The sequence below is a fragment of the Melopsittacus undulatus genome, chromosome 4, assembly GCF_012275295.1.
Source record: "Melopsittacus undulatus isolate bMelUnd1 chromosome 4, bMelUnd1.mat.Z, whole genome shotgun sequence".
Taxonomy (NCBI): domain Eukaryota; kingdom Metazoa; phylum Chordata; class Aves; order Psittaciformes; family Psittaculidae; genus Melopsittacus; species Melopsittacus undulatus.
Window position 1 is genome coordinate 16620526 of NC_047530.1, and position 22833 is coordinate 16643358.

Consider the following 22833-nt stretch of genomic DNA (forward strand, 5'->3'; position numbering starts at 1 on the left):
AGGCTGAGCAAATCAAGGGATGCTCAGGCTTTGCACCTCAGCAAAAGCCTGAAGAGAAGAGAGCAGCTGGGGGAGGAAGGGAAAGTAGGGATGAGAGGGAAATGTGCAGGTGGCAGCCATCTGCTATCAGAAATGAAAGTCGTCAGCTTCACAAAGCTTCTCGGTGTTATCTTTTCGGAACAAGTCCATCATTATTTTCATAGTAGAGCTCAAGCTGTCTTCATCACACTCCATTACTTACCCCTGACAGGGCTCTTTTGGCTGCAGCTATAGGACTGCAGCCCAAAAGGATGCATTACAGCCTTGCTTTGCCTGCAAGATAGTTCACCTAAAATTAACACTGACTTCTGTGTCTTGAGTTTTCCAGCTTAAAAAAAAAAAAAATCACCCACTCTGCTAAATGTAATCTTAATCACTTGTAATTGCAAGGATTGGTTGTTCTTACTATTTTCATCTTTCGTCAGGAAAACTTAGCAAGACTTCAGAGAGCATTTGCAAGAAAGTGGGAATTCATCTTCATGCAAGCTGAGGCCCAAGTGAAGTGAGTAATCCCGAAGTACTGAACTGCACCAGTATTTAGAGCTGCGAAGGGAAGGGGATTCCATTCAGATGGAATTTCTTTGTCAGAATCTTTACTGTGATAGCTCTGAAGGTGTTGGTGAGTTTTAATTGCTGGCAGCCTAGAAACGATAGAGAGCAAATTCTGAAAGTTTGCGTCAGAATCTGAAAAATGGGTTTAATCATCTGTACATGGAAAAGTTGGTCAGGAGCTCCTGAGCCTGTGTTCACCATGGGAGCTTGGGCTATTCACTTGCCCATTCAGCTTCTACTTTTGTGAAGTATTTTTGTGTTCCATTCTTTACAAATGGAAATAACAGCACTTTGTCTTCTGTCTGTGTTACTGTATGCTAGTAAAGTGTTTAAGTCAAAAACTATTGCCACTTTAAAGTGATTGTAAGGGTGGTATTTACAGCAGACTGGATTTGGTTTTCTCATTTATACCAGTCTCCAGTTGACTTGATTCTATCTCCCTTCTCTGCAGTCTGACTTGTGTTCTAAATTAGAGTGGAGAATTGGGTACCACTTACATGAAACTTTCTCAGATTCAGTACTGGGATTTTTCCTATCCTTTGCTCATAATTTAAATCTGCTCCCCCCTTTCCCCCCCCATCTTCCCTTGTGAAAACAGTTTGAAGCTTCTTAATGTTTTGAGCTTGTTTTCATTATTGCTGCAAAATGGGTATGGTCCAGACTTTGAAGTCTAGTGTCTACAAGCTAGTGCCTAAAACTGTACATGTCCATTTTGTACATGTAGTTGTCACCTATAAAATAGAAAAGCTGGTAAAGATGGCACATGAGAACACCAGTACTGACACTGTACCACAAGAAAGAATTTGTACTTTCAGCATTAGATGCTAAAAAGTTAAGGAACATAATTTCTTGAGGGTGTGGCTGAGGCATGTCTCTATCTTTGATTAACCCTTTGGATTTTGATTAATTCTTTGCTTAATAACATTGTAGTTATGCACTATTTAAGTATATTGTTAATTATCCTTTAAATTACAAGGTAATTAAGGGATTTTTTTTCTGACCACAATACCAGTGTTCTGTTTGGGAAAGAAGATTAGACGTTACAGTAGCAATTGTACTTTCAGTTACTTGAAAGTTTATTGTCGAGTTAAAAAAACAAAATTAAGTCAAACAAGATTCTGTACTCTACTTGCAGCATACGATTAGTACCTAAGAAAGAAATGTAAATATCATATTCTTTGTGATCACCGTTGCTTATTCATCTTCATTCTGTTTTCTTTGAAAGATAAGCATGGACTGGCCACTGCCAACTTTTTTAGCTGGCTAGTTTCAGCTCCTTGATTGGCAGTTCCTGTGATGGTTCAGTGTTCAGGTTTCCAAGAAGGCAGGGCTGGAATACACAGTGTAATTCACAGCCCTGAGTTAACTAAAAAGGAAAACAACCCAAAACACCTGAAAATGTCCCTCCTCCTTATCAATTTCCACTCTGCCTTGCATGTCTGCTTGCACACAGGATTACCATTGCTATACCTACACTGCTCAAAAAATATAGCCATAGACCATCTAACATGTTGTATCTTCCTAGTTTAAAATGTGAAATACTGAGTTAGTTTAAGGATATAAGCTGAGAACCTGGTTTGAGCACAAAGCACCCGTGAAGACAACTCGTGAAGACTTCAAAGAGTCCCTCCAGTTTGTATGTGCTGTGTGGTGTGAGGTTGCCAAAGGACTCCACCTTCCTCCACCTCCTCTGAGGTTGGCAGAGGACTCCACACTTTGGTCTGGTGTGAAGTACGTGCTCACAAAAAGTAGTTTTGGACTGGGTGTCTGCACTAGCTCATTAGCGCAGTACAGTGACTGATGTCTGGTGGCTGCTCTATATGTGGGGTGTTGCAGAGCTGATTTCTTGTCTCAGCCTTGCAGCAGAATATTCAGAGAGTGATACCAAACTGTGGAGGACTTGGACTTTTTCTGGGAAGGGGTGTTCAGAAACTCCAGCTTCAGTCCTCTGTTTCCTATCCTTTGGTACATTTCTAATGGAGGCTTAACTGAGGATCACTGCCCCTCCAAAAGGGAGAGAACATGATGGTCAGAAGTCTCAGCTGGTGTGGGTTTTTTCCCCTCACTGCTTTGATTTTATGGATGGCAGGCAGCAGTGCGGGAACCCAGCAGAGACCAGTGTCAGGTCTTCAGTTCTGCTCTTAAGGTGGAGGCTGTTCCTCCTTCCCTGTGCCTCATCCAGCCTCTGCAGGTGGATCTTGCAATTTGATGGTGACTTTGCTGTGCTCACGTGTAGAGCTGGGCACGGGAGTGAGACACCAGACATGAATTGCTCAGTGCTGCCAAGAGATAGGGTAACAGTTACTTTGAACAGCCTCCGGTGGACTTTGATGTGTGTGCTTCGAGTGAGTCAGCTCACTGGCAGCATCAGGGCCGAAATTACTTAGTTACTGTTGTGCCAGCCCGGTCTTGTGTCTCTTGGGTGAGTGCTGGCTGTCACCCTTTGCTCTCCCAACACCAGGGCATACAAGCAGAGACAGTTTAAGAGTTGAAAGCCCTGAGAGGGGTGGTCATGAGTGCTGCCCATGTTACTGCTGCGAATGCCTGGGAGAGCTGCCGCTTTGCAGTCTGGTCGTGACAGTGGTGCTACTGGGGCACCAGGGTGCAATGGGGCCTGCTGATGTGGAGCAGCACCAGCCAAGAGCTTCACCTCATGTAAAGAGGGTCCCTTTTGAACTTTCTGCCCATCAAGTCAGGGTCTGGGAGCAGAATATCAAGAAAGGTTTTTTCCTCAGCAGATAAAAAAACACATGTTAAAATAAATTTTCCATGTTAATAGGAAAATCTCTTGACACATACTGGAGTAAACACCAGTGATATTTTGTTCATGGCATATGGCCTTGCAAGTGGGATTGTGACAATGCTGTACAAAAAAGTGGATTTCTGTATTTTTTTGTCATGGGGTTAAAAGCCCCATCTAGGAACTGTAACAGAGAAGAAAGTGTATCTTCTACATAGACTCATCTGTTTCTGTTTTTCTTTTCAGAATTGACAGGAAAAAGGATAAAACAGAAAGAAAGATTTTGGACAGCCAGGAAAGAGCATTCTGGGATGTGCACAGGCCTGTGGTAAAGATTTTTTTGAATGATGAGTCTTTCCAGGTTTTGATAGAAAGGTTTTAGTACTAGTAAACTGTGCTATGCACAAAGATATTGCCTTCAAAGTCATCACATGGGTTTTTCTTACAGTTTGAAACACACCGAGTGTCTACAAGATTATTTTAGACATTCTAGGACTGTGTGTGCCTGTAACTATTTGTTTTGAAATACACAATAAATGTGAAGCTTTGAAGGTTATTGTGCATATGAAAGAAAAGCAGCTTACCAGGTTTGTCTCAGACTTCGTAGAAGTAGCTCCTCTGTTAGCTTTGTGCCGAAGTTATGAGTAAATGGATTGGATATTGAGATGCCAATATTAGGTGTATGCAGTCTTTTATTTACAAAGGGTAATTTATGGGACACAAACTTCAGGAAAGAATTTTGAACAAGATCTAATTGTATATTTTAGAAAGATAAGGTAGCATGGATATTGTAAACAGAGTAGTAACACAATTACCACCTCTTTTCAGCCAGGCTGTGTGAACACCACGGAAATGGACATTAGAAAGTGTCGTCGTATGAAAAATCCACAGAAGGTGAAAAAGGTCAGATTGGGTTTCTGGAATATGAACAGAAAAACAGTGCCTTGCACAAATCAGTTCCATTTTATTCTAACTGGTGAATTTACTAATCCCATTTTACCAGCAGAGCAGTTTAGACTGGGTGATAGGTAGAACTGAGAAGGGCATTAAGAAGCTGTATCCCAAATGTCTGCTGGCGCTGCACTCCCATAGAATTAAATCAATTGGCAAAAGTACCAAGATCCCATATTAAGAAATTATTTGGGCACAGAGTTTTCAGAGCTGTTTACCAGCATTACTCATTTCAAAGGCTGGATCATTAGCAACCTGGTATCTTGGGCTTCCAGCAAGTTTTAGCTGTTCTTTGTATATAGAATCACAGAATCATTTAGGTTGGAAAAGACCCTTAGGATTACCAAGCCTGACCATTAACTGAACACTGCCAAATCCACCCCTCAACCATATCCCTAAGTGCCATGTCTACACATCTTTTTAAATACCTCCAGGGACGGCAACTTGACTGCTTCCCAGGACCCTATTCCAATGCTTGACAACCATTTTGGGGTTTTGGGGAAGAAAGTTTTCCTAATATCCAATCTAAAACTCCCCTGGCACAACTGGAGGCCATTTCCTCTTGTTCTATCACTTGTTACCTGTTTTGGAGAGAACACCAAACTCCTGAACTTCCATTGGTAGTTAAATTGCAGCAGAGATATTCATATGTCTTTTACACATGAATTTGAAATAAAAAGCAAAAGCACTAGCTGATCTTATTTTCAGTGCAGGCCTATGTCCTGAAAGTGAAAGCCAACAAGTCAATCTGCAGGTTTTTTGTTTAGAGGGGTTCACATGAACTTGAACCATTGACAGGCACCTGATTAAGCACTTTCTTCCATGTATATTTTTACAACAAGAAACTGGACCAAGTGAAAGAACATGGCATGGGATTGGGTTCTAGTCTTTTCCTTCTCTACTTGGTTCACCACGGTGACCACTCCCAGTGTTCATCCTACAAGTGCTGATAGAGCTCCTAAAAATTATCAGCTGCATTATAACATTTAAAATAAACTCTTTTCTTAACATGCCTGTGGACCTTCCAATTGCAGTTTTTGTAAATTTTGCTCCAGGCTGAGTAATTATTGACCTGTGTGGATATAAACACAGGTCAATAATCAGGTAGGAAATTGCTGGTTTGTTACCTCACTATTTTGCATACTGCACTTTTCATCATTGCATAATAAAGAAAAATGTCTTAATTGCTGTTTGCTTATTGGTTCCTTACAGTCAGTGTATGGGGTTACAGAGGAGTCTCAGCCCCAAAGCCCTGTACATGTGCCCTCCCAACCTGTACGCAAAACTACAAAAGAGGATTTCCGGAAACAAGTAAGTAGATAGCTGTATGGCTGTTCTTGTGAGAACTGTTATCTGAAGGGGAAAAAAGCACGTAAAGCTACTGAGATATCAGGAAAAACAATTTTATGCTTTACCTGTCCTTGATCTTCACACACTTTGGGTAAAGTAGTAAGTATTTAAAGACTAAAGTAATTCTATGATAATATGGCTTATGAGTAATATTAACTTTCGAATTGACTGCTATTCTGTCTGTGGACCAGTACACAGATTAATTTCAGGTTCACTGAGGATATCTGAAAAGTGGGCACTGACAAAGGCTAGGGAAGAAGCCAGCATTCTGGGGCACAGGCTGAAGATGGCATTATTCAGTGCATTATTGTTAAACTGTACAGTCAGAGCTTTTAGGAAACTAGGAAGAAGTTATTTGCACAATCATTCCAAGGAGGAGCCAGCCGACTCACACATCCTTGCACTGGCACAGGGAGCTCTGCCTCAAAATTCCTTTCCTGCAACAAGCAGCACTCACTGAAGCACAGGCAGGAATTGCTAGGTCAGCATTTTAGCAAATGCAGCCTTGAACATTTTTCTTAGCCAGTTTTAGGGAGGTCTTCTGAACTAACTCTGAACACAAAATTTCTTGAGCTTTTTCCATCATAGGATGCATAGTACTGTGAAGAAGTGGCTCATAGCACAGTGCAAATGTGATATAAAACTGTTATTGGTCTTGTGATGCCAGTCAGAGAAATTAAGAGTGTGGTGTAAAAAGGGGATCATATTGCATCTTGAGTAATCTATGGATGTTGGTCCCAAATACGGGCCTTGGCTGCCTTTAATAATGCCTTCGAATCACAGAATAGTTAGGACTGGAAAGGACCTTAAGATCATCTAGTTCTAACCTTCCTGCCATGGGCAGGGATTCCTCACACTAGACGATGTCACCCAAGTCTCTGTCGAACCTGGCTTTGAACACTGACAGGGATTGGAGCATTTACCACTTCTCTGGGCAACCTGTGTCAGTGCCTCACCACTCTCACAGTAAAGAACTTCCTCCTTGTATCCAATCTAAACTTCCCCTGTTTAAGTTTTAACCCATTACTCCTTGTCCTATCACTACAGTCCCTAATGAAGAGTCCCTCCTCAGCATCCTTGTAGGCCCCCTTCAGATACTGGAAGGATGCTATGAGGTCTCCACGCAGCCTTCTCTTCTCCAGACTGAACACCTCCAACTTTCTCAGCCTGTCTTCATATGGGAGGTGCACCAACACCTTTATCATCCTCATGGCCTCCTCTGGACTTGCTCCAATGGCTCCGTGTTCTTACGCTGAGGACACCAGAACTGCACACAGTGCTCCAAGCGGGGTCACACAAGAGCAGAGTAGAGGGGCAGGATCACCTCCTTCAACCTGCTGGTCTCGCTCTTTTTAATGCAGCTCAAGATACAGTTGGCTTTCTGAGCTGCAAGTGCACACTGAAGCTGGCTCATGTTCAGTTTCTCATCAGCCGACACCCCTAAGTTCTTCTCCACAAGGCTGCTCTGAATCTCTTCTCTGCCCAGCCTGTAGCTGTGCCTGGGATTGCTCTGACCCAAATGTAGAATCTTGCACTTGTCATGGTTAAACTTCATAAGGTTGGCATCAGCCCACCTCACAAGCATGTCAAGGTCCCTCTGGATGGCATTCCTTCCCTCCAGCTTATCAACTGAACCACACAGCTTGTTGTCATCAGCAAACTTGCTGTGAGGGCACACTCTACTCCACTGTCCATGTCACCAACAAAGACATTGAACAAGACCTGGCCCAACACCGAGCCCTGAGAAACATCAGTCATTACTGGTCTCCAGTTGGAGATCACAACTCTGCATGTGGCCATCCAGCCAGTTCTTCACCCACCAAGTGGTCCATCCATGAAATTGATGTCTCTCCAAATTAGAGACAAGGATGTTGTGTGAGACAGTGTTGAATACTTTGCAGAGCTCCAGGCAGATGACATCAACTGCTCTACCCCCATCCATTCATTCTGTAGCCCCATCATAGAAGGCCACCAAAGTGGACAGGCAGGATTTCCCCCCAGTGAAGCCATGCTGGCTGTTACCAAGCACCTTGTTTTTTTTCATGTGCCTTAGCATGCCTTCCAAGAGATGCCTGAGTTTTGGCAGGCACAGAGGTGAGACTGACTGGTCTGTAGTTCCCCAGATCATCAATTTTCCCCTTCTTGAAAATGGGGGTTATATTTCCCTTTTTCCAGTCATCGGGAACTTCACCTGACTGCCATGATTTTTCAGATATGATGGACAGTGGCTTACTAACTTCATTTGCTAGCTCCTTCAGGACCCATGGATGGATTTCATCAGGACCCATGAACTTGTGCACATTCAGGTTCTTAAGAGGATCGCGAACCAGATCCTCTCCTACAGTGGGCTTAAGGTCTTCATTCTCATAGTCCCTTCATCTCCCTTCCAAGACCTGGGTGGTGTGGTCAGAGCACTTACCAGTGAAGACTGAGACAAAGAAGTCATAAAGATCCTCATCTTTCTCCAAATCAAGGGTAGCCATTTCTCTGTTTCCTTATGGATAGGGCCCACCTTATCCTTAGTCTGTCTTTTGCTTGTGACCTACCTATAGAAGCCTTTCCTGTTATTTTTGACAGTCCTGGTCAGACTCAATTCTAACTGGGCCTTAGGTTTTCTGGGCTAAAGAAAGCTTTCATCCGAAGCTTTCCCTGAGGCTCTGCCGTAGGAAATGGAGACTCCTATTGGAAGCAGTTAATAAGCTTCCTCTAATACCTAGGGAACCATCCCATTTCGTTCTTTACTTCTTTCTTTCCGTCTTTCCTTCCGTCCCCCCTCCTTTTTCTTTCCAGTTGCTTTTGAGCTGTTTGGAAACAAAAATCAATAGTTTGTTGGGGTATGATCAATGTATGCTCTAGAGCTCTTCAATTGTTAATGTCCTTGTCATCTCTCTCCTCAGATAACTTTTCTGAACATGCAGATAGAGAGACATTGTTTAAAGATGTCCAAAGTAGCAGAAAGGTGAGTGTCTTATTTGCATGATTTCCCATTAATTTCTCATGTCCAGTTTGGAATTTCCAGCAATAGAGAGTGGACAGTCATACTGTAAAGGTAAAAAAAATGTTACTCACAAAAGGAAGAACAGTTGTAGTACTTTCGTTTCCCACTCCTTCATAACCCTAGAATTTATTTACAGAAAAGTCATTCCTGTTTCAATTTGAAAATTCCCCTTTTTCTTGTGTGGATGAACCCTTAGAGCTCAGCTCGTTAGCCTCCTACAGATCTGGGGAAGGAGCTGCATTTGCACCTTGTTGCAAGTGGTGTTCATGTCCATGTTCATATGGGAGTTGTAGGGCCAGCTTCTGCTCCCATTTACATATATGAAACCCTATGGGAGGTACTGAAGCTGTACCTGGACTACTCACAGCAGTGTTTTAAGAGGTTGATTTCTCACAGAGGCAAATTAAGGCACAATTTGACTTGCAGAATATTTAATTCTGGTCGGAAAATGTGAACAGGTAAAGAACAAGCTCAAATTTAATTGAGATTAACAGCTCCTCAGGTACTTTCAAGTTATGCACATTTGCAGAGGAATCACCGAGACAAGCACAGGGATTGACATGCTCTTCAGTAATATAACTTTTTGAACAAAACCATGTCGGACATGAAGGATATGATAAGGGTTGGTGCCTTCTAGAGAAATAATAGGGGATTTTTTATTTAACCAAGTTAAAAAGAGATTACCCTATGAAATGTGCATTGCAGTGCTCACATCTGTAATTAGCAGTTGTGTACTAAACTAGGCAAATTAAATGGCAAGAGCAGCAAAGTAGATTCCTATTGGCTCATAAAGTTTAATAATTAAACCAAAAATTTATCCAATTAAATAGAAAATGTTCAGAGGCTCCCTGAAATCCTGCATTCACTATACTGTATCATTGAAATTAGCACATTCATATTTATGTTCTGGGCTTTCTGGTTCTTTTTCATTAAGAAGATACATTTGTGCTTTATCAAAAAAAGTATTTTTGAACTGAGTTTACCTACAATGACCTTAATATACTGAGACAGTAATAATTTCCAGGCTGGTAATTTACTAGCAAGCAGATTTGGTTTGCTTGGGTTTTTTTCTATGTAGGTATTTATTCAATATAAGGGACTCAATAAAACTCATTCATTCCTGATCATCTAAGTCTGTTCACATGACACACCTGTTGTTCAAGTTCATAGAAGCTACTGATATTATAAATGTAATGTCAATGTTAAAAAAAACATAAAAAATTATTAGTCTTCAATAAAATTGGACAGAAAATTTTCCTGATTTGAAAAGGCTTTGTTTTTTTTTTTTATTGGTTCCAAAGTGGAGAAGAAAATATTGCTATCAAAACCTGTCACATTGATAACAAGGAGAAAACTAAATAAGACGAGAATAATCAAGAAGTTCTTTTGTTTTGAAAGTTTCATTTGAAATGAAATGAATTAAAATCATGGCTGTGATATTTGTATCTTGTGAAGAAGTGTTTGGTTATGTGATGACATTTGGGTGGCAGTGTTGCTGGACAGTCCCAGGTCTCGGTGAAGAGAGCGGTGGGAGGCGCAGCCTGGATGTGGAGCATTACAGGGCAGGCAGGAGAGAAATAGATGGACTGATGCATCCAGTGGCTTGGCAGGGGTTGGGGTAGGTGAGAAGGAATTAATATGGATGACCTGAGTTGAACAGTTGTCTGAAATAGAAATCTGTGCAGCCTGAAAGCCCAATGTAAAATGCTGAATAAAACCGCCAGGAACAAATCTGCTGCGTGAGGACGTGCTGTTATTAGCCATCACTTTTGAGGCTGGACCCTGCTTTTGGGACTAGTTTAAGTGACAGTGCAGCAGATTAGGGGGACAAGAGATGATTTCTTGGCATGGTCCTTTCAACAGCCAAGCCTGACAGTGGTGTCACCTGCCATTTCTTTCAGTACAGCACAAAGGCATTTTCAGGCAGGATGAGGAAAGTAACAAGGAGGAAATAAGGCAGGGGGTGGTGGGGAAACAAGCTGCTGTCTAGTATGTTGTAGGAATAAGGTGTAAAGTATTGTAATACTGATAGACCAATCACATACATTTTCCGTTAATGCAAGTTATTCTATGGGAGAGCCTTTGTTCAGTAGAAGAGGAATGGAAAGGCTCTCAATAGGTTATCCCAGCTCCCATGAAATATCCATGCCCAGTCCTAAAGATTTAGTCCTAAAGATTTACTTCCCCCTCTTTCCTGTTTTTTTTCCAAGACTAGATCTGTACCAGCTGTGGGAGCTGGCATCCCTCAGCCACACTAGGCACCTTGGAAACTGTTTTCTTCTCCTTTCTTCCACATTCTTTCTCACTTGGCACCTGCACACTTTCAGGTTTAGGATTTAGAAATAAGGTTTGAGAACTGTTGAGCATAATGATCAATACATTCTACCTCCTCTTTTCCCTGACTGCATTGTGCAGCTTTAATACAATTCTGCTACATGTGGCATCACAGAAATGGGTGGGAAAAATTGGGGCATTGGAGCATTTTCCTACCAGAAGCAATCTCAGCTCCCTAGATGAAAATCTGTGCTACCCTTTCAGATCCTCAAAGTTACTGTAAAGGCTGAACAGGGCCCCCTCATTGTGAGACAGCTGGCTTCTTCAGGCAAGCTCTGCCCCTTTAGTGAACTCTTCACACCACCTCTTCTAACAGAATTACAGTGCATCACCTTAAAACCCAAAAGCTCAGGTTTGCATTTTGACAGAAATGCTTTTTCCCCATAGGAGTCCCCCTCTGTAGCTTCCGTTAGACAATGAGACAATGATTCTGCTGCTGTCATTATACTGAATCAGCAAAGTGTTCTAAGCAATTCTCCCTTGTTACATTTAATTTAGTTTTTCCCCTTTTATTTTTGCTAGGACTTGTACTAGCACCTCTGATGCTTTCTTATTATTTTATTAGGAGTAATTCAGGTCTCACAGCAGATACCTCCTGATTGATCCTTTTGTTGGTTTTTTTTTTTTAAGCAACCCTCTCTCTCATTGATGTCTCAGGGATTGCTGCTGCTTTCTGAAATTGGACACTGCTCCCTCCTCCAACCCTTGACCCACAGCGGTCATGAAATGTAATTAATGAAATGAGATGAGACAGCCCTCAGTGCCCTGAGGGGCAATGGGAACCTGCTGTGGTTACAAAAGTGTATGATTTTAATGCCTCATGATAAGAGCTAGGACAAACAAAAAGAAATAATTACTGTAGAGCAGGTCAGGGAAACTTTCTGCTTTTTGTGACCCTTTGATTTACAGGGTCTTTTCATTCTCCTGCCTTTTTGAGATACTGAAGACCAGAGGTAAAGTTTAGCATGGACAGTCACAGTGCAAGTAGATTAGTTGTTCAGTTTGATGAGACTCAATTAACTTAGTTAATTACTTGGCAGGCCTAGGCAAAAAAAAAATTAAGAAGTGCCTTAGAGTATTTCCAGTATAGACTAGGATAAATTTCTTTTGATTTATTTTATATATGCTGTCTTTCTTTTGTAAAAAAGTGCCCCTAGCCCCAACCCCAGTGGAATTCCTGAAATCACTTATGCAAGCAGACACAGCCCTTTTCCCAGGAAGCTCTTTGAATCTCATCCTAGTGAGGACTAGACACTATATGTCTTATCTGACTTATTATGAAACAAGCCAGTAGAAAATCCAGGTGTTTGTCTAGCATGCAAATAATTTACTACATTCTAAGTTAATTATTATAAACTGCCATTGAAGTGTTTTACAATAATGCCATTAGACTAAATGGTATACCAAAGTAACAAAAAAAAATTATCTATAGCCTGAAGCTTTGATGCTCAAGTCTCTGAATCCCAGAAGATACAAGTATATTCTTAGCTACAACCCATGAACCTATTTAGACATGTTGCTCATAACATATAAAGTTAAGTGGGTACAAAAGTCTGCAAAAGCCAAAAAGGCAAGAGGCAAAGCAACACCCAGCAAATGAACAGGAGGACATGCATTTCATAGTCATCCCATGGCTCTTGGGGGGATATCCTACCTTAGCAATCCAGTTGTGGCTTCCTGGGGCTTTTTGTGGGCATATCAACAGAGGCAAGTTAAAGGAACATCCTGCAATGAGCTGGTGGGTGTTTGCAGAGAAATCCTGACAAACACCATCCCTGGGAAAAGGGACTCCTGTGGTGGCTGGGAAACTGGCTAATCCCTACAAAAATAAAAGGAAACAAATAAAAAGAAGAGTGGCGAAGCTGTACCTCTCTGATGTGTGACTGAGCATTCAGGACCTGATTCTTTTTGATTCTTTTTTTTTTTTTTCTTTTTTTATACCTGTCAGTTTAATAGCCTACACGGAGCAGTATGTGGAATATGACCCCTTTATAACACCTGCTGAGCCTTCCAATCCCTGGATAAGTGATGATGCAGCATTGTGGGACATTGAAATGAGGTAAGAATTGGTAGTTTTAAGTAATTTTAGAGTTGTCTTGCCATTTTGTTTGTGTGGTTTCCCCACTGCCTGTTTGTGTAGGAAGTTGTATGTCTGTGACTTGACAAGATATGAATACGTAGTTAAAGTTTATACAGGAGCTTATGCTTTATCACTTCTGGGAATTATTCAGCCTTTCCACTACCGTATGGCTTGACGCGTGAAATGCTGTAAGTCAGGTAACAAACATTCTCATGCCTGTTTAAGACATGCAGACTCAGGTCTTAAGAGTCCACAGATAAGACACTGTTAAAAGATATCTGTTCCAGCACATTTCCTTTAACCCTTGAGATTCTTCTCTCTGATCCTCCTTCTGCTGCGGTGCTTCAGCCCTGCTCCTGTCCTAGGGTCCCATGAAAAATACGGGACGGGTTATAGGGCAGTGGCCATTCCTGCTGTGTGGAGCTGTATCTGACACAGGAGCCAGAGTGTAGCTCACACATAATGTATGAGACTTGGCAAGTCAGAATTAGAATAGATTAACAAAGTGATTTGAGGCCTCACCTGTTAGTGAACAGGCTGGCCTGTCTCTGTTATGGTGTCTAATAGATGAAAAAAAGATTGAAAGACTGTAGGAACTCCAGTGCCAGGCACCTCAGACAGTTTCTCCAAAAAAGCAAGCACAGCACTGCAATTTAGGTCATCATTTGCCCATCATTTGCTGGTGCAAGGGAAGTCTTCCCAGTGTCTACATCTCTTGTCATCACAGGCTACCCACAGCCTTGTAGTGGAGCTAAAATTGTCCTGCCTGCCCTTTTGCCTAGCAGCTATCACAGCAGGTTTGAGTGGAATCACCATGCCACGTATCACCATGACTGCTCACTCGCATCCTGTGGCCAACTGCTGCAAGTGCTCAGTGGCTTCTCGTTTACATGCTGCTGTTCAGCACCAAATCTGAACTGGGAGTTCGCTTCTTTGAAAAGAATGCCAAATTAATCCCCTCTGATTCTGAATAATATTGTAAATTTGAAGATGCTACCAGCCTAAGAAAGCAAATTCACAGTAAAACAGTGTTCCAGGAAAAGGGCAAGTTTTATCCTGTTTAAAAACCATGTGGTCTGGGATGAGATTTTCACGTGTTTTTCTGGTAGTCACAGAAATCCATTAGTTTCATGATCTCTGCCCCTCTTCACATCATTTTAGTATCTTGGGTTTCCTGTTTAGTCAGTATCTCTCCTTTTCTCCATCCTCCCCAGCACAGCTAGAACCAGATATGGTCCCTGCAAAATATGTCTCTGTAGAAACCCTGACCCACAAATTAGTCCAGGCATCCATTATTTCTGCATCTGTTGAGGTAGCTAGAAATCCCAGAAAAGATGTCCATGTCCCTGAAGAATACAATTAGCCTGATGTCATGGACTTTATAGGAATTTAAAATAAATGCTTGGCTTCTATGATTTCACAGTTAAGGAAGGTGATTATTTTGCTGATGAAAAAAGAGAAAGTTCTATTGTTGGAAGATAGAAGAATAAAGAGCTCTGTATTTCTATTTTATTTTCTATTGTAAGAGAACTCACTGCATCTGCATATAGTTCCAACTTCATGAATAATTAAGTGATCTCTGAGATCCCCTTGTGTTGCCTGCTAAGCTGTTTCCTCAGTTACTAGAGCAGAGCCTTTGCTCAAGAAAACAAAGAGCCCATCACTTCTAATGACAAGACAGGCTGCTAAGTTTGGACAGCCCTGTGCCACTGCAGCTCATCCTTCATGGCACTTTGGATTCAGAAAACACCACAGAAAGCTTTCCATTTTAGACAGCACATTGGTGAGGGTTTTTTTTCATGCTCAAACATTGTGCACCAGCAAGAAGAGCAGCAACAAAACTCCAGATTCAGCAGGAAATTCGTGGCTTTCATTTCCCCATGTCCAGGCTGGCTCACTTAACAGGTAGGCTGGCATCTGCAGTGCTGGCTCCTGGGATAGTGCAGAAGGAGCCATCCTGAGTGCTCTGCACTTCGAGTGAGGACATGCCCATCAATTTTGCTTAGTCTTTACACCAAGAGGAAATCAAAGTGGGCATTTTATTTACCCCTTTGGCTTATTTGGTCTTCAGCACAGATCGCCACTGTCCCCTAAGGCTCTGGGATTAGGAATCACTGTGGACATGATGGGACGTGTAGTTTAATAGGTATGTACGTTAACAATGGCTCCACTGTCACAAATGTGAGCAGCTGAGCTGTATTTTAATGGTTGTCTCATAATATGATGCCATCACACCAGAATCTTTCAAACACTTTGTGAGCCCAGATTATGCTCTGATGTGGACTGTCTCATAGGATCCTTGTGATTCCCAGGCATTGCCTCTCCCCATAGGCATCTCTGCAACAAGTCTGGCAATTCACACAATGGCTTATGTAAGTGGGGATGCATTAAGAAATAATTCAGGAAAATGTTTTTAGTGATTTTGGGTGCCTTGTATCTCAGTGTCCCAGCTGAGATATAAAATAAGACTCTGATTAACATGGAGGGTAGAAGGCTTTTTAGTCTTCCAAGACTTAGGCATCCAAAAATCAGAGGCACTGAAAAATAAAATAGCACAAACCAGTAATCATTTTTAGAAACCTTATTTGCACTGCTTCTTAGTGAAACTGCTTTTTTAATACAAATGTGGAACTGAAAGTCTGAAGCCAATTCCAAGTGACCAGCCAACACTGTCTGGGACACAAGGAGACCCTCTGGAGCTCACCACCAGTGCAAAGAGCATTGCTGGCAAATTTCTTCCTTGACGTACAAGAAATCCCAAGGTACATTGAGGAGATATGCAAGAAGTGTGTAATGAATAATCATTCAAGTATGAAAACTACTAGAAATTACTCTGCATATAATTCACTATTTCTCTCGTTTGCCTTATACGTAGCACCCAAATAATACAGTTGGTTTAATGACGGCCCTGTTCTTTATAGCTTCCTTTGTGTGTTATTTGCTAAGTTGTAGTTCTACAAAATGCTAAGAAAAAAAAACCACCATCTCATCTGATGATCTTCCTCCCTTTGCTGCTTAACAGAAACAGCAGCAGCTGCTTGGACAGCAGGCAGAAATGCACATTCCATCTGTTTTTTCCCTTTTCTTTCAAACAGCAAAGAACCTAGTCAGCAGCGTGTGAAAAGATGGGGTTTCTCCATGGATGAGGTGCTGAAGGACCCAGTAGGACGAGACCAGTTCCTTCGTTTCCTGGAATCAGAATTCAGCTCTGAAAACCTCAGGTAAAATCTTTTTTTTTCTTTTTTGACTTGAACTAAATGAATACGACAAATCCTACTCTACTGCATAGGTGAAATGCAATGCTTTCTCTGTCTTGAGCTGCCAAAGATGCCCAAGTTTAGAATGGCAAGGTCTGGCCCATAGCACTGCTATAGATGCCTATACTAGAACTATGTCAGTAGTCTCAGGAACAGTGTTTAGCAGAGCCAGTGTTGTCAAGTAGCATGTGCAAAAGGCTTGCAAAATTGTAATAATGTGGTGAGACACAGCTATTAGTAGTGCTATTAAGCCCCTTAATAATATATAGGATTTACATATGCATTTGTGTCAGAGGTTGTGTAAGGGAAACAGTATGGTGATCATGTGGCTAAAACCTGTTGCAGTACTGGCACTCACTAAATCAGGTTTGCAACTAGTTTTAATTTTGGCACCTCCTAAGTATTTGAGAGCTTGATTTTCACCTTAATAGCACTCTCTCTGTGTGGGGATTCCAAGTACCTGGCTTCTTATGTTGTTCAGAAGACAAAACTTCTGTGATGAAACATTATGCAGACACCCACACAATCCTGCATCAGACTGAGAGTCTATAAATCTATTGCGCACAATTCTGCTGCCTCAACTACAGCAGGACTAGGCAGCAGTAGTAAGTTGCCAATTTCTTGGTGAACTAACACTAGATGAAGGCAAAACCTTTCCGAGAAGGTCCAGCCCCTCTGGCCTTATCCATAATACTGTTCTAAACCCAATATCTGGCCCTAACACATTGCTCCGAGATACAGTCCCATTGGAGAACTGATAAAAAGACACTGGAAGTGCCAACAGCACGCATCAGTCCTTCAAAGGGCATGCCTGTTTCTTCAGTCCCTACAGCTGCGAAACTAAGTGCTAAAGTCAGCATCTTGGGATTCATTTGTCACCCCTACATACCCTAGAACGAATGAATGAAGTCATTTGCCTTTATTGATACCAGTTATGTTCTCATACTGACAGAAAAAGAGAGGTGTAGCTAGATACACCCAGAGGTGCTAAGCTAAACCCATAGCCCTGGCTACATAGCAAGGATCAGAGTCCCCTGCTTGCCCTAGAATTAGTCAGGATACAGCCACAGGTTTTACAATCCTTGTCTTGAATCCTAACTCTGAGAAACTGGGGTTCTCAGAATTATGCTTGGAACATGGCTGGGGCTACAAGATCCAAAGAAAATAGGAGAGGGCTTGTACCAGCCAGAGAGGCAGTCTGAACAAACAGGTAGAGTTTGATACTCGGCTGCTGGAGTTACAGTTCAGATCCTCACCAGCATGTGACAAACATCCAGATTTACTGCGACATTCACCCATTTGTGCAGAAGCAGGAAGATGGTGGTTTAGCAGCAGGGCTGTTTGCAGCAGGGCAGGCTGCAGCCATCAGCCTGTGCTGCCAGAGAGGGTTTGAGTTGGTGTCAGGGTGCCAGTGTGGGCTCTTGTACTCGTGTGTGTGAGACCCTTTACCTTGCTCTATAACTGAGGTATAGCAAATCAGAGGCACTACAGAGATAACTGCAACAGTCCTCACCTGCTCCTTCCCCTCCTTAGTCATGGAGACACAGAAGGATCTGACAGTAATGTAATTTGACTGCCCTAGATGTGGCAGTATCCAGGAAAACCCATTTGTTTTACAGAGCCTAAATTACATTGCAGAGGCTTGTTTGTGGTGCTCTGGTGCTCTCTCAGCACATGCATGAGCACAGGGGCCAGTTCTTTGGGACACTCCTGTTCCCCGTGGTCCAGTTATCATTGGCAGGCATGGCCAGAGAGCTCACAATTTCACTGGCAAAACGGAGCCTGCTCTCCAGATGAGGAAACCTGCTGTAACTGAGCATGTAGTCAGTTGGGTTTTGATCTTTACTGGTACTGACCTGCTTTAATGTTGTTCTGAGTTTACACCAACTAAGATCTTGATTGTATGGCCTTTTAAGTTTGTGGTTTGTTTTGGTTTGTTGGGTCTTTTTGCTTATAAAAATCAAACACATTAGTAAAGCATGTGCACAATTACCCACCCCAGTTCAGTCCACTAGCTTGTGAGTTCTGAAAGGGAAATTCCCCAGAAAGTGACTGTAAATGACATTGGAACTGACCATCCTATTTATCAGATTTGCCTGTCCAGAGAGAAATACAGGGAGCATGCCAGCAGCAAAACTGTGAAAAATCAGTGCACTTTTGTTTGTTATTTTTAAAAACCTGAGAGTTAACTTGTGAAATAAATAAGGGAGTGTTACTAAATTACATAAATGAGCTTGAAATTTTATTGCTGAACAGGTACTGAGCTCATATATGTTTACTGCATTTATGTACAGTGGTGCTCATTTGCAATTAAGTTGTAGTGATGAAGTACAAAATTAATCATAGAATCATAGAACAGTTAGGATTGGAAAGGACCTCAAGATCATCAAGTTCCAACCCCCCTGCCATGGGCAGGGACACCTCACAATAAACCATATCACCCAAGGCTTCATCCAACCTGGCCTTGAACACTGCCAGGGATGGAGCATTCACTACCTCCCTGGGCAACCCATTCCAGTACCTCACCACCCTAACAGGAAAGAATTTCTTCCTTATATCCAGTCTAAACCTCTGCTGTTTAAGTTTCAACCATTACCCCTTGTCCTATCACTACAGTCCCTAATGAATAGTCCCTCACCAGCATCCCTGTAGGCCTCCTTCAGATGCTGGAAGGCTGCTATGAGGTCTCTACGCAGCCTTCTCTTCTCCAGGCTCAACAGCCCCAACTTTCTCAGCCTGTCTTCATATGGGAAGTGCTCCAGTCCCCTGATCATCCTCATGGCCCTCCTCTGGACTTGTTCTAACAGTACCATGTCCTTTTTATGTTGAGGACACCAGAACTGCACACAATACTCCAAGTGAGGTCTGATGAGAGCAGAGTAGAGGGGCAGGATCACCTCCTTTGACCTGCTGGTCACGCTGCTTTTAATGCAGCCCAGGATATTGAACCGTTGACCACAACTCTTTGAGTGCGACCATCCAGCCAGTTCTTTATCCACCAAGTGGTCCACCTATCAAATTGGTGTCTCTCCAATTTAGAGACAAGGATGTCATCTGGGACAGTGTCAAACGCTTTGCACAAATCCAGGTAGATGACGTCAACTGCTCCACCCCTGTCCATCACTTCTGTAGCCCCATCATAGAAAGCCACCAAATTGGTCAGGCAGGATTTTCCCCTAGTAATGCCATGCTGGCTGTCACCAAGCACCTTGTTGTTTTTCATGTGCCCTAGCATGCCTTCCAAGAGAATCTGCTCCCAGATTTTGCCAGGCACAGAGGTGAGACTGACTGGTCTGTAGTTCCCTAGGTCATCCATTTTCCCCTTCTTGAAAATGGGGGTTATATTTCCCTTTTTCCAGTCATTGGGAACTTCACCTGACTGCCATGATTTTTCAAATATGATGGCCAGTGGCTTTGCAACTTCAGTCGCCAGCTCCGTCAGTACCCGCGGATGGATTTCATCAGGTCCCATGGACTTGTGCAAGTTCAGGTTCTTAAGATGGTCTCGAACCAGATCCTCTCCTACAGTGGGCCCAAGGTCTAGGTTTTCACAGTCCCTGCATCTGCCTTCCAAGAGTCGGGTGCTGCAGTCAGAGCCTTTGCCAGTGAAGACCGTGGCAAAGAAGCCATTCAGAACCTCAGCCTTCTCCAAGCCCTGTGTAGCCAGTTCTCCCGGAAGTTTCCGGAGGGGGCCTACATTGTCCTTAGTCTGTTTTTTAGCCGCTACATACCTATAAAATCCCTTCCTATTATCTTTAACATCCCTTGCCAAGTTTAGCTCCAATTGGGCCTTAGCTTTCCTAACTTGGTCCCTAACTTAATATACTGCATTGAAATACTCCTTAAATGGGTTTTCTGAAATATGTCTGGGGTTGTGCTAATGAAATCCAGCAGGTTATATGACAGGTTTTGTGGCAGGTGTCCCCCACATTGCTCCTACTCAGACAGAGAAAGAGAAGACAAGCATGTACCTTCCTTGGTCAGTCAGAGCTGCTCCTCCTGCTGATGGACATTCTCCTTGGGTTTGAGATGTCTTGTAGCAAAGGGAGGCTGTAAGTCAGTGTGCTGGGTTAGAGGTTAAATCCCACATCCTTCTTGGGGGATGGTGGTATAATATGGGAACACTGCTGTCATTCTTACAGTGTCCTTATCATCGTATTGCCTTACGTGATATTCTTATTATCTGACACTGGATCAGTATTAGCAAGCTGCTTAAAGCCTTAAGTAGCAACAGGATGTAAAGGCAGAAATATTAATGAGAAAACTGGAACAGCGTGGATCATTAGCAGTGGTGCTAGAGAGCAGAAGATGTCTCTCTGGGGTTCAGGTATGGTGGAGAAAGCTCCTGAATTCTCATTAGGCGTATGTGAGAGAAAGGAAAGCAATTGCTGAGTGCTTTGACATGCAGGCAAAATTTAAATTACACCCAGGAGCAAAGTTGGGGTTTGTGTCTTCTAAGTTGGCAAGTTGGAAGCATGTGCTTTTTTCTGTATCATCCAGGGTCCTTTTAGAGTCCAAGGAGGGAAGCTGAAGAGGAGCCAGCGAATCATCCAGGAAGGATTTTTTTTTCAGCTTTAAGTGGAAACAAAACTAAAAACACCTAAATTATCCTGTAAAGCACCCATCCCTCTCTACCACCTGTAAGCCTCGAAAGACTGATTCAAATTACAGCTTCTGCATGGTAGATATCTACAGTTAAGTGAGATGCATCCCGCCCAAACCCTGGGAATCTGTAAGGAACTTTTGGAGAGCACAGCATATAGCAGATTTACAGTTATCGATTAAGGACTTTCCTCCCAGTAATTATGCAGAGATCTGGGAACTGTTGCAGCACTCTTTTGGGAGTGTCAGTAGGATCTTCATTAACAGTGGCAGGAGTCCTGGAGACCCATGGTGTCTTCAAGGCAGATCTGAGAAACTGCTGGAAAACCTAAAAATTCGTGGTAGTGCTAGAAAAGATTCCATGAAGCATGCACTTGAGAATGCTTTGACGTTAATGTAATTCACTGCTATGGCAAGGAGACCAAATTCTGCTCTTGTACTCAGTGGTGGAAGTCCCAGATCACAGGTTGACTGTGGTGGGCTATTTCCATATCTTCCTGGCTGAGAAAAATTGGTCCCAGTGTGGATCTCGAGTGAGGCACTGCCAGAGATAGCAGCAGACTGGACTTGCTGACCTCCCAGATGTCCTTCCAGATGTGTTTCTGTGTTCTAATAAACTTGCAGGATCATGTCCACCAAGTCTCCTGGGCTCAGCTGAGCCCTGTAACTTACTTATTTATTGGCTGTCCATTATTTATGTGAGAGCAGGGAAACCAGTTAGTTGGGTGTTTTTCTCTCTGTTTTCATTTTAACTCTTTCTTGTGCTCTTTTCTTTCTCCTCTCCATTGCTATCTTTCATCTACAATTTGTTTTGACTCTGTTGGTTTTTGAAGTACCCAAAATAGAGCAGACAAAATGCCAAGCTTCAACTAAAAAAAAAAGGCCAACAGGGAGTTGTACATTTTTATGACCTGGAAATCTCCTGAGACATCTCAAGATTGCTGAGATGTTCATCTATCTGGTGGATTGATTGGGTGTTTCCCCCCCCCCCCCCCAAGTTCAAAGAGTGTCAGCTGGAAAGAGAAACAACTAAGTGGGAATATGGGACATGGGAATTTTACCCAAAGGGGAGGCAGACTGCACACCTGTTTATAGACCTAAATAGAAAACACATGACACTGCATAGGAATGCATGGCAAAGCTTGCTGTGCACGAATGGAGGAGTTTTATGGGTTATTGTGAACATATGTTGAAAATAGAGTTATCCAGAAAAGGACTTTGCCTGCAGAAAAGATTTCTTTCTTACATGATCCCTGATGGCTGTAACTTGTTGCCAATTTTTTAAATTTTTTTGGCCTTTATTACAAAAGGAAAAGTTATGGCCTTGAGGAGAGCGCATATCTTAAGCAAAACCCACCCCAGGCCCTTTTCTTAATAAAAACCATTTACAAAGGAAGTTTCCACCACTTCCAAAGCCCCCAGAAGGGCAGGCGGAGCATTGAGAATTCGGGCTGTGGCACGGGGCCCTGTGCGAGTGTCACCGTTTGTGCGGGGGGAGCGGAGGGGCCATCATCTTGGGGGGGATCACGGTGGGGATGCCGCGCACCAGAGCAGGGCGGCAGGGCTCCTCCCCTCCTGGCCAGCAGGCGGCGCCGCCGCTCCGCGGCGGAACGGGCGCTTGCGGGCCGGGCCCGGCTGGCGCTGCCAGGGGTGAGGGGCCCGCGTCGGCCTGAGCCGGCCGCCGTTCGTGGGCAAACGACCATCTCCCGACCCAGAGAACGAAAAGGCAGCAGGAAGAGGGGCTTAAGAGGTTGGAGGTGGGGTGTACGGCCAGCCGGGGGCAGCTTGCGCCCCCTCACACCGTGGTCATCTGGGCAATGCAGTGCTAGTGAAGGACTGTGTCCTGAGCATGCAGCCTCCCTGCAGGCATCTTGTCTCCGGTGCGCTCCGTGGAGGACAGAGCGCAGCTCACTGTACCAAGGATCTAGCT

General features: G+C 43.1%; 1 protein-coding gene across 3 annotated transcripts in view; it reads left to right on the forward strand.

The window, feature by feature from the left end:
- The window catches only part of RGS6 (regulator of G protein signaling 6), a 218941-nt gene that overhangs the window by 192501 nt on the left and 3607 nt on the right, over window positions 1–22833 (forward strand). For 2 of the 3 annotated variants that reach the window (XM_034062378.1, XM_031051949.1), the window contains 7 exons: window positions 465–541; window positions 3578–3659; window positions 4160–4234; window positions 5495–5593; window positions 8530–8591; window positions 12913–13023; window positions 16140–16265. In XM_034062378.1, the coding sequence (XP_033918269.1) occupies window positions 465–541; window positions 3578–3659; window positions 4160–4234; window positions 5495–5593; window positions 8530–8591; window positions 12913–13023; window positions 16140–16265 (632 nt within the window). Of the gene's footprint in view, window positions 1–464; window positions 542–3577; window positions 3660–4159; window positions 4235–5494; window positions 5594–8529; window positions 8592–12912; window positions 13024–16139; window positions 16266–20801; window positions 20923–22833 lie in introns of those variants that run through there. The other variant, XM_034062377.1, reaches the window with a different exon arrangement.